The 25449-nt window shown below is 43.1% G+C and overlaps 1 protein-coding gene across 1 annotated transcript in view; it reads right to left on the minus strand.

Annotated features, from left to right (window-relative positions):
* LOC147747312 (cytochrome P450 2J2-like) overlaps positions 1–25449 on the minus strand; it is a 307172-nt gene that overhangs the window by 176784 nt on the left and 104939 nt on the right. Inside the window, exon 2 of the mRNA XM_086953059.1 lies at positions 24082–24244. Coding sequence (XP_086809185.1) covers positions 24082–24244 — 163 coding nt within the window. The remainder of the gene's footprint in view (positions 1–24081; positions 24245–25449) is intronic.

Raw genomic sequence — 25449 nt, forward strand, 5'->3', positions numbered from 1 at the left:
CTCCATTGCAGTAGGCCTGAACATTGGATTAACCCCGGTCTAGCACGACTTCAAGTAACCTTTTAGCACTTTTGACTTTTAAGCACTGTTTTTGGATTCAATCTTTAAAAATTCATATCTTGACTTCTACTGATTGGATTGTTGTTGTTTGGTCTTGTTTTACTCAGATAAAAATTCTCTATTTTTCTAAACTGGAGTTTTTTGTGGTGTTTTCATTGTTCTACTGTAAGTAAAGTGTGCACCAATACTTTACACAATGCCTCTTAAGCCTGACTGCTCTGTGCCAAGTTACCAGAGACTGAGCACAAGTTAATTTAGAGTGTGTATCGGGCCTACCATGACTAGGACTGTGGCTTCGGCTTGAATGGGGTATATACTCTGCCAACCGGAAACCACAATTTCTAACATTGGTGGCAGCTGTGGGATAGGACTTGTGGTTGTGCAGTACCTTACAGTAATTTGGTGCACACTACCACCCACATCTAGACCAATTCGGATCAATTGTCTCTGATCCCCATTGGCATATTTTCCCTACTCTCTTCCTGCATCACGACCAACACCGACGACACCTTCACCGCCGCCAAGCACCTCCACTTCCAGATTCACACCAACCCACAGATGACCCTCAGAGGCACCCTCATCTACAGACCCCCGGGACCACGCACACAATTCAGCGAAGACATCACGGACTTCATCAGCCCACACGCCCTCCCCTCCGCCGACTACATCCTCCTAGGGGACCTCAACTTCCACCTGGAGAACAACAAGGACCGCAACACCGCCGCCCTGCTGGACAACCTCGCAAACCTCGGACTCAAGCAACTGGTCAACACCCCCACCCACTACGCCGGCCACACGCTTGACCCCGTCTTCTCATTCAGCAAGCACATCGCCTTCAACCACTCCACCGGACTTCACTGTACAGACCACAGCTGCGTCCACTTCAGCTTCAGAAAAACCACCACCCACCACCACCCGCAACAGGTTCCTCACAGAAACTGGAGCAAGATCACCACCAACCAGCTCACCACCTCCCTCAGCCAGAACCCACCTGCCAGCACACCGGACCCCAACGAAGCAGCCCGCAACTTCACGCAGTGGCTGACAGCCTGCGCTGACGACCTCGCACCACTGAAGAATGCCCCAGCAAACCCAGAAGCAAGAAGGACCCCTGGTTCACAGACGAACTCAAGGACTCCAAGAAGACCTGCCGCAACCTCGAGAAAGCCTGGCTCCTCGAACGGACCACTGACAACATGACCGCCCTCAAACACGCGACCCGCAAACACCACCAGCTTATCCGCACCACCAAGAAGAAATCACTGAAGGACTGACTGGACAACAACGCCCATGACAGCATCGTCAAGGAGTTCTCCAACCCCAGTACCGGCAACAACAACATCACCCCTTCCCAAGATCTCTGCGACTCCCTCGTCTCGTTCTTCCACCACAAGATTGCCGACATCCACAACAGCTTCGGCACACCATCCCCGCACCCTACCGTCGAACCAACGCACCTCGCCAAGACCCTCCGCACCTGGACCGCGGTGACCACCGAAGACACAGCCCGCACGATGAACACCATCCACTCCGGATCTCCGACTGACCCCTGCCCCCACCACGTCTTCAACAAGGCCGACTCCACCATCGCACCCCAACTCCGTGACGTCATCAACACCTCCTTCGACACCGCCACCTTCCCGGAGAGCTGGAAGCATGCCGAGCTCGGCACCCTACTGAAGAAACCAACAGCGGACCCCACCGACTTCAAAAACTTCCGCCCCATCTCGCTCCTCCCTTTTCCGGCCAAAGTAATCGAGAAGGTCGCCAACAGACAGCTTGCCGCCTTCCTCGAGACGAACGGATCCCTCGACCCCTCGCAGTCCGGTTTCAGAGCCAACCACAGCACCAAGACCACCCTCATCGCAGCCACCGACGACATCCGAGCCCTTCTCGACAACGGGGAAACAGCGGCACTCATTCTCCTGGACCTCTCCGCCGCGTTCGACACTGTCTGCCACTGCAAACTAGTCCAACGCCTCAGCAACACCGGCATCCAAGAGAAGGCATTGAAGTGGATCATCTCGTTCCTCGCTGGAAGAACACAGAGAGTCCGCCTCCCCCCGTTTCGTTCCGAGGCCACCGAAGTCATCTGCGGCGTCCCGCAAGGATCTTCACTGAGCCCCACCCTCTTCAACGTCTACATGAGACCTCTCGCAGCCATCGCACGCCAACACAACCTCAACATCATCTCCTACGCCGACGACACCCAGCTGATCCTCTCCCTCACCAGAGACCCCAACACCGCCAGAACCAGCCTCCACGAAGGAATGAAAGACGTCGCCGAGTGGATGAAGAACAGCCGCTTGAAACTGAACTCAGACAAGATGGAAGTCCTCATCCTTGGACCATCACCCTCCGCCTGGGATGACTCCTGGTGGCCCCCAGCCCTGGGCACCGCCCCAAAGCCGACAGACCACGCACGTAACCTGGGCTTCATCCTGGACTCCTCCCTCTCGATGACTAGACAAGTCAATGCTGTATCCTCCTCTTGCTTTCACACCCTCTGCATGCTCCGCAAGATCTTCCGCTGGATCCCGATCGAAACCAGGAAGACGGTCACCAAGGCCCTCGTCACCAGCCGGCTGGACTACGGAAACACCCTCTACGCCGGAACCACAGCCAAGCTACAGAAAAGACTACAACGCATCCAGAACGCCTCAGCCCGACTCATCCTGGACATCCCTCGACGCAGCCACATCTCCAGCCACCTGAGGAACCTGCACTGGCTCCCCTTTAACAAGAGCATCAGGTTCAGGCTCCTCACCCACGCACACAAGTCCCTCCACGACCTGGGCCCCGGGTACCTCAACGACCGCTGACCTTCCACACACCCACCCGCCAGCTACGGTCCGCCAGCCTCGCCCTCGCCACCGTACCACGAATCCGAAGAACCACCGCCGGAGGCAGATCCTTCTCCTACCTGGCGGCCAAGACATGGAACTCCCTCCCCATCCACCTTCGGCTGACCCAGGACCACCTCACCTTCAGGAGACAGCTCAAGACCTGGCTGTTCGAGCAGTAGCGGCCCCTTTCCCCCAAGCGCTTTGAGACCCTTCCGGGTGAGTAGCACGCTATACAAGTGTTTTGATTGATTGATTGAATTGGTATTTTTGATTTTTCAATCCTCCCTAATTGGAATCTTTGCTTTTTTACTCTAAATCAGGTCTTATTGGTGATCCTGCATCTACAGCTGCAAGAATGAAGTTTGAGCTGGCTAGAATTGAGGGTTAGATTGTGGCCCATGTTAAGGAATTCTGAAAAGATGTTGTCCTTCCTGTAAAGAGCACCACTAGGAAGGTAGACCTGCAAAAGGCACTGAGAGCCTAGTCTGAAACCCATGATGTGTTCGATGGAATCCCAGAGGAGGGTGAGGATGAGGAGGATGATTCGGACCTGGATCTGAGAGAAGGTCTTGGGCAGCTGTCTGTGGAGGAGGAGGGCAACTTAGTTCCAGGAAGGAGGGTCCCTTCCAGAGCAAGGATCAGTGTGTCATCAAAATGCCTGTCCCCAGAGGAGCTGGAGGACAGGAGGGAGGAGAGAACATTTTAAATTGAAACTGTTTAAGCTCAAATTGGAGAAGGAGAAGACCTTTGAGGAAATAAGCTAGCCTTGGAGATGAAGGAAAGCAAAAACAGATTTGTCATGGAGATGAAGGAGAGCCAAAAGAGATTGGCTATTGAGGAGAAAAAGATAATGTTGGCTCAGGAATTTAGCCTGAGAGAGCTGGACGTCAAAGTCAGGCAGGTGGAATCCAGCAGTGATGGTGGTAGCATTTCTTCCATGCCCTCTGACAGAAGGATTCACATACCCAAGGGTTTGGTGCCTGATTTTGCAGTTTGAGACAACATAGATAGATGGTTTGAGGCCTGTGAAATTGCACTCCAAATGCACCAGATCCCGAGGCAGATTGGGGTTATTTTCTTTTCTGCAAAAATTAGCATGGTGACACCTTTGCACTAATCAGAACTGACGTAGTCAACAAAACTCTCCTACACAAGCTCCAAACCATCCATAACACCGCAGTCAGACTCGTCCTCGGAACCCCATGGCACGAACACACGACCTAACACCTACGATACCTCCACTGGCTCCCTGTCGAGAACAGAGTGACCTTCAAACTTCTCACCCACGCCTACAAATCCCTCCACAACATCGGACCCAAGTACCTCAATGAGAGAGTCTCCTTCCACGTACCCAAGAGGAACCTCCGCTCAGCCGCCCTCGCAGAGACCCCTGCATCTGCACAACCAGAGCACAAGGAAGAGCTTTCTCCTACGTTGCAAGCTACTAGTCAACGTCAGATGCTCACCCACCATGCACACCTTCAGGAAGAACCTCAAGACCTGGCTCTTCGCCTGAACCGGAGCTGCACTCACCCCCCCCCGCCCCAATAACGCCTTGAGACCCTCACGGGTGAGTAGTGTACTTTATGTACCCCTGATTGACTGTTTGATTGACCCAGCACTCGCCGACATAGTATCAATTCAACAGTGATGCAGGTCTTGTCTGCGGGGTTGGATGACGGCGCACACACACACACACACAAGCGAACACACAGAGAGACACACGCACGCACACACACACAGGCGCACACACAGAGAGACACACACACGCAAACACACGAGCGCACATACACGCACGCACGCACACAAGCGCACACAGAGACACACACCACACCCCACCGCCACCGCCGCCAGCCCCCCAGTACAACTAAGCCCCACTCACCGCATCGGCGCCACTCCGGACTTCTGCAGCCTCCGTGGGGCTCTTCCTCGGGCATGGGAGCCCCACGTCACCACTGCTCCTCTGGGCCAGCCACTCCATGGGCGCGGGCTTCAGAAGACGGAAGTCCCGCCCCACAACAGGTTTTGGTTTCGGCAGTGCACGCTCACGTCTTGTTATAATGTTTAGCAAATAAGATGCTTTTTATTGGAAGTATCTACATGTAAGTATCTACTTGCATGATATTGCGCTCTGCCGAAGGATGAATGTGTATTCCATAAACTTGGTTTATTGTCGCTGATCTCTCAGAAGTAAATGAAAGTCAATCGTAGCACTCTAAAATACTCCTCAATAAATTAATACATTCCCATTCCAGAAGCAGCGATCTCTATACCTTCTTCCTCGATAAACAGCACTATAAAATGTTGGTTTTCAATTGGACGAGCCTGTGAGCCTTTTAGAAGACGACCTTGTAAACAGATGCAATTTGCAGGTGCGGGAAAAGAAAGTGCAAAAATCCAAAGGCATAGTAGTACCCAGTGATGTAATCCAGGAGACAGAAGTAATTGTTTATAGGAGGTTTAATGAGGAGAAACAGCTTGAACATCCACAATCTTAAGAAGACAGGCTTACACTGCCCAACTCACAAGGAATTTTATTTTTCATCCACCTGGGTAACAGTTTAGAGCCCGGTTTCCTGCCTCTTAACATCTCAAAAGGAGACAAACCCGTAACGGAATTAGGAGAAACACGATAAGACAAAAGTGAGGCACGCAGTGCTTCTCTCCAATTCAAATTGCTTTTAACGGTAAGTTGAATAGACTCTTTAATTACTCTATTAAAGCGTTCTGTTTGACCATTGGCCTGTGGGTTATAATTTGACACCTTCTTGTGTACAATGCCACATCTTTCTAGAAATGAAGTGAATTCTCTGCTAATCAATTGTGGACCATTATCTGAGACGATTTCAGCAGGAATGCCCTCTCTACAAAATACTTCATCCAAAAATTCCACAATTTGAGCCGAACCTATTTTATCCACCACCTTTAGCTCAGGCCATTTGGAGAAGTAGTCAATCAAAACCAAAATAAAAACATCTTTGTTAGGTGACAAATCGAGAGGACCAACAATATCCACTCCCAACGTTTTCCAAGGAGAAGTAACAAATTCGATAGGAGAAATACCAACAGCTAATGGTTTGACAGATTTGTCACTCAAAGAACTAGGCGAACAAGAACTGACCCACTTATCAACCATACTATCAATACCTGGCCACCAGTAGAATTCACGAATATGCCTTTTAGTACTAGACATACCCAAGTGACCTTCATGAGCCAATGAGATAATTTTCTTCCTTAAATCAAAAGGAGGAACTATTTTATCACCTCTAGTTACAAAACCATGGTCAAACATAATTTCATCCTTTATCTTATAAAAAGATAAAACATCACCAGACAATTTGCGTTCCTCAGGCCAACCATGTTGTAAATAAGTCACTACACTTGACAAACTGGAATCTTTGTACATGGCATTTCTCCATTCAGTTTCTGAGATAGTACCCGACAATCTGTTGTTACCTTCGCCATTAACATCCCCAATAGAAAACACAACATCAAAATCACTATGGACACTTGAGATCTGCGAATCTAAAGGCCATCTAGACATGCAATCGGCATGTACATTCAAACGACCAGGAACATATTCTACAACACATTGGAATTCTTGCAGCTTCGCAGCCAACCGTGCTAAACGCGCCGTCAACGTCCTACCACCACCAGCAGCTAGCATGTTGATAAGAGGCTTATGGTCGGTACGTAAACGGAATTTAGTTCCCCTAAGAAACTGTCTGAAATGTTCAACAGCCCAAGTGCAAGCCAACAACTCTTTCTCAATAGTGGAATAATTGTACTCAGCACCCCGGAGAGTCCTCGAGGCATAGGAAACAACATACTCTTCACCTTTATTCCTTTGCATTATCACAGAACCTAAACCCACATTGCTCGCATCCACACATACAAATACATTCTTTACCCATTTCAAAAGGTCTTAAAAATGGAGCGTTGAGAATCTCCTTTTTCAGTAAATCAAAAGCAAATTGTTGTTCAACATTCCATAAAAACTTGGCATCTTTTTTTAACAATAATCTTAACGAATGCACTTTTGATGAATAATCTTGTACAAATTTACTGTAGAATTCAGTGAGGCCTAAGAAAGACACAAGTTGTTCTTTACTAGAAGGTGCAGAAGCTTTAAGTATACTTTGGATATGATTAACTTTTGGCTTAATACCTTGTGAAGAAATTTCGTGACCAAGATATTCCACTTTACTCTGTCTAAACTTGCCCTTAGAAAATTTCAAAGTTAAACCTTTGTCTTGAACACGTTTTAATACAGAGTCTAAATTTCTGTCATGATCTTCAAAATTTTTCCCAAAAATTAAGATATCGTCTTGAAAAGCTATGGCCCCTTCACAATCCTCAAGAACTTCTTTCATGAGTCTTTGAAAGACAGATGCTGCACTGGCTAAGCCAAAAGGCCTGCGACAATACTGAAACATACCCTCTAGTATTATAAAAGTAGTCAAAAACTTAGACTCCTCATGTAAAAGTACCTGATGGTAAGCACTTGCCAAGTCTACAGTAGAAAATACACAAGCACCAGAAAGAGTAGAAATCAACTCATGTATATTAGGTAATGGGTGCCTATCAACCCAAATCTCTTGGTTTAAACTCCGAAGGTCCACACATAGGCAGAGTTCGCCATTGCTTTTAAGGGATAAAACCACAGGTGAAACCCAAGGAGAAGATTCAACAGGTTCCACTATCTTCCTGGCCACAAGATCAGGTAGAATCACTTTAAGTTTATCACGATACGCCAGTGGGACATTCCTAACTCTGTGTCGTACAGGGGTAGCTCCTTCCTTGAGAATAATACGATGTTTAAAATTTTCAAATTTGCCTAACTTGTCGGTGAAAATAGCAGGACACTTTTCTTTTATAGAATTAGTAAACACATCAGAGTCATGAGATATAACATACACAGGTTGTGATGCGTTGGGGTCAAGTTTGATACCTAATTCATGCTGGTGAGGTCAACTGAGAATCGACGCGCCATTGGTGGCAACATAAACCTTGCCTTTAATACTCCTGCCTTTAAATGTGATGTCAGCCCACATAAAACCAACCAAATCAATTTTATGACCAGTGTAACCACCGGGTTGTACATCTGGTGGTGACAATTTCAATGAACCCCAAAATGTTGTGAAAATATCCATGCCTATAATACTGTACCATGCACAAGAATCAATGAGCATGGAAATTTCATTGCATCGATCAAGATTATATCTTTAGGAATACCTTTGCATTTGGTGTCACCAACACATAGCAGACTATTAATTCCGAGGCCATCAACAAGATCAGATTCTTCCTCTGTTATTAAATTCACTTTCTGAGAAGACCTACACATTTTACTAAAATGGCCTGAACGTTTGCATTTAATGCAAATTTTGTTCCAAGCAGGACAACCTCTGTAGCTCCCTACATGGTCGACACCTCCACACCTGTAACAAACAACTTGGTTCCTCCTTTCAAAAGGTTTAACATCTTTTCTAAAACTCTTTTTTATTAGGAACAAACTGCGGTTTGTAAGGAAAAAACTGCGTTTTTTTAAAATTGGGAGATTCTTTCACAATTGAGACCTCAGGAATCACTACTTTGTTTTTGCTTTCCTGACCTCTGATCTCACTTACAAATAATTCAGATTGTTCGATGCCTTTTGCAATATTTAACACAGCCTTAAGAGTAGTTTCATTACCCATCCATAGACGTTCTTGTATTTTCTTACTGTTAGTTCTCATCATAATTTGATCTCTGAGAACCTGTTCAAAGTTAATTGTCTCAAAGAACCAGCTAAGGTTCATAAAGCAGCTACGTAGCTTTCAATTGATTCATCTTCTTTTTGTGCATGCAAATAGAATTTAAAACGTTCCATAACAGTATTTATTTTCCTCCCAAATCTAGTACCTAGTTGTTTAACCACAACATCAAATACATTTATGTCACCTGCACCCTCAATAGGAGGTCAATTTTCTAATTCTTTAAGACCAGCACCACCCAAACAATTTTTTAATAACGCTAATTTTCTTTTAGGAGAACATCCGTCCTCTTCTACAACATCAACATAAGCTAAAAATGTGGGATACCATAAATCCCATTCCATTTTGGGATCACCAGCTACAGGAAGGAAATGTGCAGGAGAAACAATATTGTTAGCCATGTTAGAGAATATGGTGCAATATAAGTGCTTAATGAATAATGCAAAACAAAAAGCTTAAAATAGGTACATTACATTACAGAGATAAGAGATATAATAAAGACAAAAGAAACTAAAACAACAAAGGTAGTCACCGATGTCTATCTTGAGGAAGTAAAAATGCAGGAAAATAGTAATCCACTTGTATAGCGCTGTGCCCGTTGACACAGAAAACGTGGTAATATGGTCAATGAAAAAGAAAGTTCACAAAAGCATTGCTGTGCGCATCGGCGTTTGAAAGGGTTGTTGCCGTGCGCATCTGCGTCGGGAAAGCGTTGTCAGGGAGATCCAAAATGGTGTCACGCTATGACGAGGTACGTGGCGTGATGCGTGATGACGTGATCAAAGTTCTCCTCTTCGCGCATTAGACTCGGGAATCGGATGACAGAGGCAGTAATGAAGATTCTGAGCGTGCAGGCGGAATGGAGATTCTGAGCATGCGACCGCATTCAAGTGTAAATACAGCTCGAGCGAAGCAGTACTCGGCAAAGGTAAAGTTAATTTTCAAAGTAGTATAAACAATTTCAAAATAAGGAAAGCCGGACCTTGCTTCGGTATGCAGTAAAAAAAAAACGATGTAGGAAAATGAGGAAAGTTTACAAAAAAGGTCATTTAAATCGTAAAAATGAAGGAGAAAGTTCCAGGAAAGAAGATAATTACAGCCGCTGGTGCAATCAAAGCACATCCAATAACGAGAAACAGGCGCAGGTGCAATCAATATACACTAAACATAAATAAATACCTTCAAATATACGTGAACGCTGTTTCCAACACTTCCTCTTCCTCAAATATCCACTTTTCTTTTAAAAAAAAAAAAATAGTTAAAAGGATGGTGTTATCAAAATCCCAAAACGTCGCCAAAATTATGATGTAATCCAGGAGACAGAAGTAATTGTTGATAGGAGGTTTAATGAGGAGAAACAGCTTGAACATCCACAATCTTCAGAAGACAGGCTTACACTGCCCAACTCCCACATATGGAACATAGAACCAAGAAAGAACCATAGCAATTCTAAAGGAGCAGGAAAGAGGAATACTACACCCAGCTGTTTCGAACATCAGTTAAACCTCACTTTTTTAGCCTACCCTTCAAATTGAATTCCAAAGACTGATATCCCTGTTTGATATTTACTAAAGTTCATGCGACGATGACCGAATATAGCCACCTTTGATAGTCCAGATATTTATTACCCGATTACAGGTTCTGTGACCCTATGTAGATTTGAACCAGGCTGGAGCCAGTCTGAGGCTGATATTGCTAGTGTTACTGTCCTGATATTAAGTTCCCGTCCATCTCGCAACACAAGACTCCGACCTGTCCCCTCCCGTTATGACTGCAGCTGTGGCTAGGGGTGTTGGGGGGGTTATTACAAATGGGATCGACTGGTGGGGGAGTGAGCAAGACCCTCACAGATGCAGTGAGTGGACCGAAACACTGAAAACAAAGAATACGAACGTGCAACCTTCAAATTACATCTTGAAATCCTCGCAGGTCCTATTCAACTGTTATCCTACATACACTAGTCTATTGCCGTCGAGGTAAATAATGAATAACACCCATTTCTAGACACAATAAGGTGCCAGTAAACATTGTAATGTAGTAAAAAAAAAAATGCTGTTTGTTCTCAGACAGGGCTGTCTTGCTGTTCATCATTCCGACAACATGAGAGAAATCGAATTAAATAACAATTGTCCCCACGATATAGTATTACTACATTAACACATTCTAATGTTATACCTGTTTTTGTGAAGTTTTTATTTGTCGATCTTTTATGGCCAATTTCTGTGCCGAATAAAGACATTTTGAATATGAATTACTATATTGCCTTTCTAAGAGACATGCCGATGCACCTGTGAGTTACATAAATATCAGAGGTTACTCTGCCTCATATTTCCGATAAAATGAGTGACATCAATCTGAGTAATAATAGCAGTAGTGCAGACTGTATGAAGAAGTACTCGGAGACACTATAGTTGAAAGGAGTGTGTTATATTAAGGAAACACGTTTATATTCTCTAGGGAGGCTCTGCCTTCCATCTTTCAATGTGTGTAAGAGAGAATTGTATAACTTCAGAACAACCTGCTCTTTACAGATCTGTGAAATGCCACGTAAAAAAGATAGTTAGATTTTCTCAATTGTTTGTTCCCGACAATGCAATAACCCTCAGGCTACCATTTATTGTACATTAAAGCCCTGGCAATATGTAGATTCTCGCCGAGCTTCCCAGCGTGTGTCTGAAGCAGAATCAGTGAAATGTGAAAGTCGTGGTGCACCAAAAAGAATAGCTGGGCCGGCTCAGTGTAACAGAGGGATCCCACGGCCTCAAATCAAAGCGAGCTAAATGGGTACAATACATGGTGGCTGTGCACAGAGACGGGTGAAAAGAAAAGCGGCTCCAGCTACAGCCATAGTGCTAATGGACCGGCTCAGTACAGCAAAGCAATGTGGTGGCCTCGCTCCACAGTGAGATAATTAGATAGCCGCGCATAACAACATTAGTGCTTGGCCTCCATATTAGACGATGCAGTTGAGCATTCTGGGCTGCAACAATTGAGAAAAGAGTTCCCCTCAACAACCCATAAAACCACCCAAGTGGTTGAAAACTGTAGTTGGGCGGTGCTGCTTCCTGAAAAAAAATCGGAAGTAACATTTTGCCGCATCAACGATTTAGAAAGCACATAAGGAGAATGGCACAGCATTAGGCCAATGTCAGAGCAGCAGGCAGGGGCATGTGTGAGCAAAGTTCTTTTACGGACTACTACATACCACACACACAAACACACACACACACACACACACAACCACATACACAAGTCAAGTCAAGTCAAGTCAAAAGATTTATATAGCGCGCTACATACCCATAGGGTCTCCAGGCGCTTGAGGAGGGGTGGGGAATTACTTGTCGAATATCCAAGTTTTAAGTTGCTTTCTGAATGCTAGGTGGTTCTGAGTAAGGCGAAGGTGAGTAGGAAGAGAGTTCCAAGTTTTAGCTGCCAGGTAGGAGAAGGATCTGCCTCCCATGGTGGTTTTGTTGATGCGAGGTACAGTGGCAAGAGCTTGGTTGGAGGATCGTAGCTGACGGGAGGGGGTGTAGAAGGACAGTCGTGTGTTGAGGCATTCAGGTCCAAGTTCGTAAAGTGCTTTGTGTGCGTGGGTTAGGAGGCGGAAAGTAATCCTCTTATTTACGGGGAGCCAGTGGAGGTTTTTCAGGTGACCAGAGATGTGTTCTTTACGCGGGATGCCTAGTATGAGCCTGGCTGAAGCGTTCTGGATGCGTTGGAGTTTTTTCTGGAGTTTTGTGGTGGTACCGGCGTAGAGGGTGTTTCCGTAGTCCAGGCGGCTAGTGACCAGTGCGTGGGTGACCGTTTTACGAGTTTCGGTGGGGATCCAGCGAAATGTTTTTTTGAGCATGCGAAGAATGTTGAAACAAGATGATGAAACGGCGTTGACTTGTCTGGTCATCGAGAGTGAGGAGTCCAGGATGACGCCCAGTTTCCGTGCGTGGTCTGTCGGGATGGGTGCTTTTCCAAGGGCCTCTGGCCACCAAGAGTCGTCCCAGGTGGAGGGGGAGGTGCCTAAGATGAGGACTTCTGTTTTGTCGGAGTTCAGTTTTAGACGGCTGTGCTTCATCCACTCGGCTACTTCTTTCATTCCTTCGTGTAAGTTGGTTTTGGCGGGGTTAGGGTCTTTTGTGATTCCCTACACTGATTAATCCTTTTTCTTTCAGCGGTGTGCAGTCTGTTATAATCCAGTTCCCTTTTTAGCTATCTACAGTTATGTGTTAGTAATAAAGCTTTCCATTATAATAAAGAGACCCCGCAGATCTGTGTATGTGTCTATTCCCTTTTACTTTTCAGGCTATGTCTAGATTGCTAGTTATTGTGATGTTATAATAATAAAGGAACCCCAGTTCTTAGTGAACAATTGTGCAAGTATTATTATTCATAATAAAGTTAACCTTTCTTCTAGCCAGATGCTGTAATGGTAACTGAAGGATTAAAAGGGAGTAGAGGAGCACTTGTATTTGATAATAACCTTTGCATATTGTGATTTGGCCATTCTTGTGTACCACATAAAATATAACAATTGCATATGAGACATCCCCAGTAGATATTAGAGAAACTTCCCAACAGAGAGAGAGAGAGTATGTATGTATGTATGTATGTATGTATTGCGATTTATATAGCGCACGTATCACCCGAAGGCATCAAGGCGCTTGCTTAGGGAACCCGTCCTGGTATTCCCCTGTGAGATACCCCGGCAGGGTATCCGCAAGGTGAAAGCCAGGCATCCCACCGCAAGGGGCCGTTGTGGAGATTAAGCAAGCTATTGCCCAGAGTCGCAGAGTGTGAACCCGTGAATCGAGTAGGCACCGGAGCGAGAATTGTCGAGTCCATGGACATTTTAGGACTCAAGACCCCGCCGAGCCGGGAATTGAACCCTGGTCCCGGGCTGACCTCTGCTTCCAGGTCTGCCTCCTCTAACCAGTGAGCCACACTTCTCCATTCATAGGAAAGTGATCGTCGTTGTGTAGCGGCGTTAATGAGAGCTTTGATTGTGGTCAATGTGTATACCCACAGGATTGTGGCTTGAGTGAGCACTGATTGTGGTCAGTGTGTATACCCACAGGATCGTGGCTTGAGTGAGCACTGATTGTGGTCAGTGTGTAATGGTAAGTTATCGGAACTGCCCCCTTCACTATGAGTAGGAGGGTAGCATAGTCTGGGTCTGAGTTGCCGCAAGACTATAAGGTATGAGTGTGGTGTAGAGCATGGAAGTCCTTAGTAATCAGTGAGTATTCCAAGTAATCCTATAGATTTAGTGGTGTTTTTGATGATATGAGCTTGTATATTGCTAATTCCCCATCCTCAGGTAGGTACCCAGGTGCCTGGATAAATGGGTCCTGAGGAGGGAGATGGTTACGTTTCGGCTGGATTGGTGGGGTTTTGTGAGCTGATTCTATCTGGTCCGAAAATCCGGTCGTCACATATGGCGTAGTCGGGCAGTTTCGAATAAAGAGCAGAGGTGGGTGGCCCTTGACATGTATTTGGACTTCAAACCCTTTAAAATTTGACATCTGGGAACAGTCTGTGAATTGCATGGTGAGGTGTGGTCCCTGACCTATGGGCTTGAAAAGTTGGAGTGTAAGGAGATTGCAGTACATCATGGCATCTGACTTATGCAGTGTAGATGAAATGCTTTTCATCTTGGTGTTTGAACTGACAGGCTTGAAGGGTAACAGTACATGATGGAGCCAATTACATCTTGGTGATGATGCAGTTGTAAATATGTGTATTAAAAAGGCTTGTAAATTGCCTATTAAATGGCTTGCTGCATTTGCTTATGCTGTGAAATGTGAAATGTATTCAGTGTAATATGACTTATTGAGTTCCTTGTAAATAGCTCCTTGTAAATATGGCTTGTGAATAGCATGTCATCATTATGACTTGCTGAGTTTCTTGTGAATAGCTCCCTGTAAATATGGCTTGTGAATAGCATGTTGTCATTATGACTTGTTGAGTTTCTTGTGAATAGTGCCTTGTAAATATGGCTTGTGAATAGCATGTCATCATTATGACTTGTTGAGTTGCTTGTGAATAGTGCCTTGTAAATATGGCTTGTGAATAGCATGTTATCATTGAGTTCCTTGTGAATAGTGCCTTGTGAATATGGCTTGTAAATAGCATGTTCCTTGTGAGTAGCTCCTTGTAAATATGGCTTGTAAATAGCATGTTCCTTGTGAATAGCGCCTTGTGAATATGGCTTGTAAATTGCATGTTATCATTGAGTTCTTTGTGAATAGCGCCTTGTGAATATGGCTTGTGAGGCCTTGTGAATATGGCTTGTACATAGCATGTTATCATTACGTTAGGCAGGAGAGAGCTGGATCTCTTTCAAGTCATTAGAGAAACTATTTAGAAAATGTGCAGGAGTATTATGTGATAACGTGGAGAGATAAGTTCTTGAATTCCCCATGTATCTGCAGGCATCGGGAACGATTGTGTTTGAGCTGCCAAAGGGTTAATATCTTGAATTGAGACGGCAGTGTTTATTTTAATTTGCTGTTTAACATGCATTGTTACATGAGCTGACACTAAAAGTCAGTGAAGGTTTGGATTCACCTATGTACTTTGACAGCTAGCTGGCGGAAGGGGAACATCTTGCACGGAGAAAAAAAAAAGCAGTGTTCATTTAACATACGGTTTGATTTGCGTCCACGGGTTTGTGTGGGTTTGCCTTTGAACACATGATTAACTGTGTCTGACTCGGAGGTCGGAGTGTTATAAATCAACCAGTCAGACTGCAAAGGGGTGTTTTAAAATGAGCTTTAGGAGAGGGTTTTCAGCTGAGCATGGACGGTGCAGAGAGATAAACAAACCTGTATTTTATAATTAGTGATCCCGGTTGTGGAAATACAACAGATCCAATGTAGAATGTGCTTAAAAAAAAAGCGAAATGCAACCGTGTGCTTTTAAAAAAATGCTCTGTTGTGTATTTTGCAAATGAAGAAAATATAAGTGATTATTTCCCCTAAAGCAAGCTGCCCCTTTTGTTTAAAGTTCAAATGCAAATGATTCTGTATTTTGCGCTGATATGAAGCAGAACAGCGTGAGAGAGAAAAATGTGTTAAAATGTTCCCACTCAGTTAGGAAAAAAGGCTAGCTGCAAAAAAAAATCTGATTCTTTTAATCATTAGAACAGAAATGCTTGCGTACAAATTTTGAATTCCTGGTTATGCTGTGAAAAATTACATGTATAACTTTTTTTTCCCCTTTGTTTAAATTGATGGTGTCTCACATGTTATTTTAAGAAATGTGTCGTGATTTTCTATGTTGCTGCATGTAATGCTGTTTAATGTCTTTCCTTTTCAGCAAGTAACAGTACATTATGATATATAGTTTGTCTTAGATTACTTTTTCATGAGGCTGTGGAAATATTTTGCTTCTTCCTTGAGAATGCTAGCATGTGTCTAGGTTACAAAAATGTCTTTATTAATTCATGTTTTTAGGATGCTTTTCACCATGTCTAATTTGCTTAAATTAGTTAGAAATAATTGTGCAGTGTTTCAAATTAAAGGCAGGGTTTCTCTGAAGCCTGTGAACGGGTATGTTTGCAGTTAGAAGGAATTAGCTTTTTGACCTTGGCTGATATGATAGCTCAGCCAGGCTCTCAGGAGCGTTTTGGAAGGAGGGGCCCTTTTTGGAGCGAGGCAGACTTGCCCTTGCCTTGTTATTTCTTGGCAAATATTCAGGAGCTTTTCGCAGACAGAGTTTTGAAAGGGTGGAGGAGCCCCGCGGGTGACATCACGATGAGGGGAAGGCAGTGTAGAGAAAAAACTTGGCAGGAGCTTCGCTCCTGCAATGAGATCAGCATTTGGCAGTGGTTCAATTTTAGATCGCAGTGCAGTAGCCCGTCTCCTGCTTGTTATGGTTGGAGCTGATTCAAAACTCTGAGCGCGGACATCTTTCTGAAGGGGAGGGCTGTTTCTCAAAGGAGTGAGAAAATGGCCCTGCTAGGCCCAGCCCTTATGGCTGTGTATGAAAAATTAGATTTTGCCCAAACAAATTTAGAGAGCATGGTATAGGTAGAATGTTTAAATCATTCCTTTAATTCAGAAGAGTTCTTTTATGAAATTTAGGGTTTCTTACAGAGATGAAAAGCAATTGGGGTGCTTTTGAATGGAAAATTTGTTTTTGCAAAATTGATGATGCTTGTTTTTTGTTTCAGATGGCTGATATGTGGGGGCCCTGTATGAGTGTTGTATTTTCTTATTTTGGAGTGGTGTGTTTTTCTTATTTTCGGAGTGAGTGCCCCTTCCCCAAAAACCCCCAAGCCTGGACCCAGACCGGAAGCTGACGTGCCAAGAGACAACCAGACTGGAGGGCGTGCTTCCTTGGCAAAGGATACAGATGAAGATGGAGGGTCGTGGCCTACACGAATGAACTGTTTTTCTGAGGAGAAACCAACAATGGATTTCTATAGAACAGAACTTTTTCACTTAAATATATTGACTGAACTTTTAAAATTAGTATTACAATCTACAGTTGGCTGCCTCAAACATATCTGGATTTCCTAAACAACATTTTTTTTTTTTTTTTGACAAAGCCAATAGTTCTATTTTTGAAAAAAAAAATTATTAATTGACTTTTGCAAGTGATGATCTAAAAGAACCCATTTTTATTTGGTTATGTTGATATTTCCCACAGAAGGAATCTGTAATGTAATTCCTTGACCTGCATTCTTGAGTCTTGCATTTTTTCCCATGTTTTTATTTCAGATGGCCATTATGCCACTTTTGCAGTTACCACAAACAGGCCCCAATACTAAGTAAATTTCTCAGTCCTGTTCATGGTTTTGATTTTCCAGTTTAAAAGATGCAGTGCCACATTAATGATTTGGCCTTTGGTTCAATGATTTCTTTTGATATATGCAAATGATATTGTTTGAAAGTCGTAGGGTGCAGTATATAATTAGTGAGCTGCTTTAATAATCTGATGCCCTGTGATACATGATATTTTGATTTTAGTTTGCTACGCTATTTCATTATTGATACAGATTGACTTTGCACTTGTCTGTCTTTCACCTATTTTATAGTTTTCCTGTTTTCTGTAAAACAGTTTTGCCAATGAAGGGAAAGCAGTGTTCTGAATGATGGTGCACACATGTGTTCCACAGATTGATACAGAGGGATTAGGTGCAAACTGTTTCCTAACTTAGATGACTTATGACCTTTGACTATTGCCTTTGGCATAGTCTACTATTACTCAATTTCCCAAGTTTAAGTCTATGATTTAGCTATTTTAGCTATAGGGATTTCTGGACAGACTATTTATGTCTGAATTATTTTGTAGAAGAATATATACACCACATTTAGATCACTTTTTTTGACTTCTTGCTTGAGATGCATAGTGCTACACCAGCTATTTTGTAGAAATTGGGTTGTCCTTGTTTTCCTACTATTATACTATCACTTTGATCCATCAATTCTTAATTTGAACAGTGGGATTAGTTCCAAGGGTGGTCACCTTAGACTTTAAGATATCCTGGGAGGTGTGTCTTTTAGTTAGGTCATGTCCTAGATCTATTAGTAATAGTTGCCCAGACTTTGGGGACCCTTTGTTATGTTTATTTGTCAGATTTTACCAAATCCTTTCTTAAGTTGACGGAAGTAGGTAGGCCTCATTTAGGCCCTTTGTTCTATTTCTTTCACAGACATTTCCCCACATCAATAGATTTCATGAGCTATCACTAGAAGTTGAGGCACATTTAGTTCAAGGGTGCTTTGGTTAGTTTCTGTTGTTATCAGATCAATCTTAGTTACATTTCAACATTCAGGTCAAGGGTGCTTTGATTAGTTTTCAATTGGTTGTCTGATTTATATTCTCTACATCAAGTTTTAGGTGGTATTTTCCTTCGTTGTCATTCATTTTAGGGATTCTTTTTGCTTTTGATTTTGTTGACAGATTATGTTGATGTTTGTTTATTTGTTTGTTGTTGTTTACGGATGTTAGCAAGTTAAAGTCAAGGGTCGAATGTGCTGACCTGGTTTTTGGCTCTCTTTCTGAGTGATGGTGACTTTAAGCTTGCTACCATCCTGGATCCCTATTCTTAGCTTGTTTTGGTCCTTTTAGGCCTCTTTTCAGACCTAGAAGCATAAACTAGAGGATAGCCGCTTTATATGATGATAGATCCCTTATTCCTGACTCTAATCCATCTATTGCCTATTGGCTTTGACATAATTATGTGTCCTTTCATCATCCTACCTATAGTAGAGGGTGGATCCTGTAGTCCTGACCTTATATTACATATTGGTATGGTTTGTGTATGTACTCTGACAGAGCTAAGTGTTTATTTCATCCTTTTCGGGCCTACAAGGCCCAGAACCAGAGAGACTCCATTTTGCTTTCTGCCTCTGCAGACTGAGTTGCTTGCAGGGTAAAGGTGATGTTTTAGTTATGAGGTGTTGTTCGCTCTTTGCAAACTGGAGAGAACCGGCCGGAGCTGAATCTTATCAGGAAATGTCCCTGGGCTCAGGTCTCTAGACGAAACAAGCAGTTGATCACTGTGGGGGCGTCTGGAGCAGGGAGCCTGGTGCATGGATTCGGTGGGAGGAGGCTACTGACTGGAACTTTCCACTAGGAGAGAGCATTCCATATTAGCGAAGTGCAGAAGAGGCAGAGCGGTCAGTTGGAGCTGGAGAGAGAAGTCAGTTGGTGTTTGGAAGAGTTCAGGTCAGTTGGAGCTGGAGAGAGAAGTGAGTTGGTGTTTTAGAATGGTAGAGAGCAGATGGTGTTTGGAGCTGAAGAGAGAAGTCAGATGATGTTTGGAGCTGAAGAAAGCAGTCAGAAGCAGTTACTTATCAGAACGAGTTGTGATCAGTTGGAGCAGGCAGTTAAGAGCTGGAGTTTGGAGTGATGCCTTTTGGAAGAGACTGAAGTTATATCGTGGATTAGTCTGTGGGAGCAGCTGGAGTGAGTTGGACATTGGAGCTGGATCAATCAGACAGAGTGAAGAAGCTAGTGGAGCGAACGGTTATCAGAGCAGCAGAAACTATATCATTAGACTGAAGTTGGAAGGTGAAGACAGTTTGTGGGGGAGAGGAATCCAGTGAAGAGTGATAAGCGCAGATGTGTGTCCAAGAGTGCAGGAGAGAATCTGAGATGAGCCAAGGCACAGACGAGAGAGGAACTCAGATGACAGCTAGAACAAGACTTCATACTAATCAGGTGATATCTGTCCTGTTATATTAGTGCCCATATACATTAATCTTGTCTTTTATTTCCTAGGTTAGATTCCCTACACTGATTAATCCTTTTTCTTTCAGCGGTGTGCAGTCTGTTATAATCCAGTTCCCTTTTTAGCTATCTACAGTTATGTGTTAGTAATAAAGCTTTCCATTATAATAAAGAGACCCCGCAGATCTGTGTATGTGTCTATTCCCTTTTACTTTTCAGGCTATGTCTAGATTGCTAGTTATTGTGATGTTATAATAATAAAGGAACCCCAGTTCTTAGTGAACAATTGTGCAAGTATTATTATTCATAATAAAGTTAACCTTTCTTCTAGCCAGATGCTGTAATGGTATGGATTAAAAGGGAGTAGAGGAGCACTTGTATTTGATAATAGCCTTTGCATATTGTGATTTGGCCATTCTTGTGTACCACATAAAATATAACAATTGCATATGAGACATCCCCAGTAGATATTAGAGAAACTTCCCAACAGAGAGAGAGAGAGAGCTGAAGGTATTCATAGGAAAGTGATCGTCGTTGTGTAGCGGCGTTAATGAGAGCATTGATTGTGGTCAATGTGTATACCCACAGGATTGTGGCTTGAGTGAGCACTGATTGTGGTCAGTGTGTATATCCACAGGATTGTGGCTTGATTGAGCACTGATTGTGGTCAGTGTGTAATGGTAAGTTATCGGAACTGCCCCCTTCACTATGAGTAGGAGGGTAGCATAGTCTGGGTCTGAGTTGCCGCAAGACTATAAGGTATGAGTGTGGTGTAGAGCATGGAAGTCATTAGTAATCAGTGAGTATTCCTAGTAATCCTATAGATTTAGTGGTGTTTTTGATGATATGAGCTTGTATATTGCTAATTCCCCATCCTCAGGTAGGTACCCCGGTGCCTGGATAAATGGGTCCTGAGGAGGGAGATGGTTACGTTTCGGCTGGATTGGTGGTGTTTTGTGCGATGATTCTATCTGGTCCGAAAATCCGGTCGTCACATGTGCACATGTCTTTTCTTCCATAAAAAAAACTACAATACAATCTGAAAATCACTAGTGCATGCCTGATACATTGTTTAGAGATATTTATGGTCCTGATGAAAGCTAGCTCACCCACATGGACAATACAACCACAATCGTAATATGTAGATCGGAACAGTGAAGCAGAGGCCATTATCACCCTTTAACATCCATTCACAATAGTACTAAGTGTCTTTAACCTTATCAAGGTGACCATCATTAAAATGATTCTGAATGGTTACACTATAGATAATTTCAATCTCTCACATGCCTACAATATCAATAGCTCCCAGACCTCTGGTTGAGACCACCAAGATGTACCATCATTCTGGGCATTCTTATCTATATTTTTGTGTGCGTCTACCCTAACCCTAACATCACAGCTTATTGTCTTCTACTTGAGGATATCATGAACCATTTATGGTCACTCGAGCTTGCGCGATTTTCTGAATCCATCAACCTTTCAGGACACCTGGCAGCACCTTTTCAATGTGCCACCTGACAGCTTTGTATTTTCCTCATTTTTTCTTTCCTTTGTCTGTCAGTTGCCACCCCTTTTTATTCTCACCCCTCATCTTTATTTAACTGCATTACCTTCCACTTAGAATTTCCCTTCCTTCATTTCTCTGTCTGAAGATCTCCCTTTCTGTGTTGCTATCATTGTACTTATTATTATGTACATTACTCTCTGACCATGCTGTTTTCTTTTTACCCAGTACTTAAATGTAAATCAGCTCATTTACAAGCCTGTGCCATGATGTCATAGCAATTGCACTTCCACAGGATTTCCTGTGTTCCCGGTGGCCCTCCTATTAGTTAACTATAGAGTATTCAGATTCCAAGATTGCTGACAATGGCTGCCTCGTTGGTGAGGTCCTCCTTTGTACTCCTACAGCAAGCAAGATCTTGGAGACAGTGCCCTGTTTTTTCCACCTCCCAGTTAGGTAACAGCTCCAGAGGTATGATTTCATTGACAGCAAATAGCATAATAGCTCTGATATTAGATGTGCAGATCACAGCCTGTCAAGTGGTGTCTACTACCTATTTACTTAGTCTATCCCTTGCAGTTTACTCTGTCTCCTCATGCGCTCTGATCCTCCTTCTGTCTAGACCTTAGCAATTCTTCAGTTTGTGAGCATGTAACCTAGTTTCTATTGGGTGTCTGAGCCAGCTTCTTTATTCCCACAGAGCATTAGGGTCTGTGGTCACTGAGTAGAAACCAATGTACGCTACTGAGTCTTTGAAATAGGTCTCTTTGTGCCTCCCAAGTCTACATAAGCCCCATATCCTGCCATCTCCGCTACCTTGAAGTCTGTCACCTAATGTCTCCTATTCTAGTATTCTGGTCCTGAGCCCTCTCAACTTTAATTTTACCTCACTGTATAAATGTAACTTTTGGCATCCTGGTTTTTGTTAAATACTTTTTTTTAACAAATACGCATGAAACAATGTCATGATGCAACCCATATCTGCAGATACACAGAGTACAATGTGCAATTTACTACTATTGCTTGGAAGGGGAGGAGAGGGGCATCATGGCCCACTTGATGTTACACGTGTCCTGAGTCATCGCTATTCCGTACAATCAACAAAGGGAATACATTTAAAATGTACTGCTTGAATGATCAAAATGGAGATTCCTTACCACAGGGAATTGCGGGTTTTTCTTGCCAACTGTTTATGTGAAGTATGATTTGCTCCTCCCTCAGACAACTAGGGGTAAATTTGTCTTCCAAGCCAAACGGGAACCTTACTTAATAGTAAATAACCTTTTAGTTAACATGGTCAAATGAAAGTTCATGAGTCTTATAGTATGTGGATTTGAATATTGGTGGCTTTGGAATGTACAGAAACTTTAGGCACACAATTTTAATTTGTGTGGAAATTATTTGTTCCTGGTTACCCTATATTAGTGAACATTACACGAAGGCAGTTTGCGGACTTAAAACATTAAATAGATCAAATAGAAAATATTAGGGCAACCCCATTATTCAGTTAGAAGACGCGTACAATCTGAAATAGATAATGCATCCTTTACATAGCACTTGTAGGAACATAAAGAAAGTCTCTCAATAAACTGAAATACAGATTCAGGTGACTAGCACTAGGGATATATATAATCTGAACATAAAACATCTTTATTGTCAAGTGCTAGAAGGTGATATGTTGAAATCAGTATATAATTTGGGAAAACAACGTAGGCATGGGACAAATTATTTATTGAAAGTTTTAGGATTTATACATTGCTATTTAAAGTATAATGATGAAGCTGGGCTTATAAGACATTTAGTGTAGTACCGCGCCCGCCATGCCAGTCCATGCCACTCCACTCCACTCCACTCCACGCCACACCACACTACACCACACCACATTAAAAAGCTGAATGTGCATTCATCATACTTTGCTTGGTCATGCTACAGTCCTGGGTATTGGGGTAGCTGGGAGACTACCCCAGCTTGACAAGCACTGCACTTGTGAGTTTTCTAAATTAAACAGTGCTGCAAATTCTTCAAAATTGTTAGTATTATGCTATGGACGGTGAGTGGAAGTTGTGAATGGCCACCATCTCAACATCTTTTGTTTAATTGATGGAGCTAACAATCAAGAATGATACCATATTGAATGCATAGATACTATTTATGAAGAAAAACATCTTGAGATAGGACGACAACTGCACAGAAACATGTAATGTAAATGCTTGGCTCTAGTGCACTGGATTTTTGTGATTGTTTTCAACATGGTTTTGTACTTTGCTCATGGCAATGACATACAAGCCAACTCACACGGTGCCTCAGTGTGACACAGGATATCAGCTCCCACCACAAGGACTCCTGGTGTGCAGCCAATATCACATGGTGGCAGGAAAAACAAGCTCAGAACCACTGTAAATAGTGGTTTTCTAGCTCATTTTCAGAGGCTTTGAACTGCCGACATCCATTAGGGTGTGTGAAAACACCCAAGGACATCGGCGCCAGCCTCAGCAAGCTTTTTTTGCTAATGGAGGCGGGGCTTGGGGGCCAGGTGGGGTTCAAAAGTGCCTCTTAGGTATTTCTTGACACGAGGCCTCATCCCCTTTAAGGCCCCGCCTCCTCATCACACAGTGAGATAGTTCTTCAAGTTGGTGCTTTTCATTCAAGAAAATGATTAAATTACATTTAGAGTGTATATACTAAAAGCAACTATCATAACATAAAATAGGTATGGTCCTGAGGAAGAAAAAGCTAAACTCACCATGTTCTTTATACAGGTCCTTAATAAGAGGAGGTGCCGGCCGGCCTGCAAAACTGTCACCTTGGTGAACATAGGCTTCCTTCACGATCTGTAATCCATTTATTATTACAAGTTTCATACTTCCAATATGCATGCCGATAATTTCACCATACTTTTCTGACAACTGAAATATATGTAAAATATTGTAATTAGCTTACTGGGTATCGAAAATTCCACATAAAGGATTTACTTACAAATTAATTGAATTATAGCCTCAAATATGACTGCTGCATTACAGTATACAATGACAGGTGTTGCTGGGCTAGAATTTTCCCTACGGCATTGGCCATAATATGTTCACTTATCACTGGGGCCAATCAACCAACAATATCTTAAAATATATTTTGGAGTGACAATTAATCAAATAAATTGTTCAATAAGAGCCAGATAGTCTAGGATCCTTATCTTCCATTCAAAAAGTCACAACATCTTTCTCTCTCACTCTCACTCTAAGGTGGAGGCATAATTAGGCACAACACAAATGAATTAGTTAAAAGCCAAAAAACAAGTAATAGGAGATTATGGAGAAATTCTCTCTGTATCTGGAATTTCGGTCTAGCTAATAGGGCCTAGGTAGGCATTTATTTCTTCTTCCGTGGATATATAGTCATCTTTATGTAAACCTAAAAAAAATTCTGGAATACATTGATAAACGCATCTTTTCCTACAACATAAAACCCATGAGAGTTTAAGATTACTAGCATGTTCTTTAGCTTACAGTGCCAATATATGGCCCAATTTCTCAGAATTCCGAAAACAACCATGATAATACAAGCAAGTAGCCCTAGGCACTTTATACTGAAGCCTTTTTTTTGCAACATCTTAAATGCAATTAGTTTAGTATAGCGTCCTGCTTCTTGTGGCCAGGGATATTGAATCTGAAGTGTCATGCTCAATCTCCAGTGCTCAGAGGAGCTACCTAAATTGTTCCTTAGCCGATTCCAGTCTATCCTACAGAAATGCCTTGAGAGACACATCACCATACTGATGGGGGACCTCAATGCCAAGATTGGAAGAGACAGCACTTGGTACAAAGAAGTCATAGGCAACCATGGCCTTAGCAACTGTAACGAGAATGGTGAGAGGCTTTCAGATCTCAGTGGCCTGAAAAGTCTTGTGATAGGGGGTAGAGTATTCCCACACAAAAGAATACACAAGGCAATGTGGGTGTCACCAGACCATTCAACAGAGAATCAGATTGATCATGTTTGCATTGCAATCCGGAGGTCCCTGCAGGATGTGAGAGTGATGAGATAAGCAGATATGGTGTTGGACCATCATCATGTCGTGGCCAGAAGACAAAAGCTAAAACTGAAGAAAGCATGGATG

Source organism: Lissotriton vulgaris, chromosome 1_1, assembly GCF_964263255.1.
Source record: "Lissotriton vulgaris chromosome 1_1, aLisVul1.2, whole genome shotgun sequence".
NCBI classification, from domain to species: Eukaryota; Metazoa; Chordata; class Amphibia; order Caudata; family Salamandridae; genus Lissotriton; species Lissotriton vulgaris.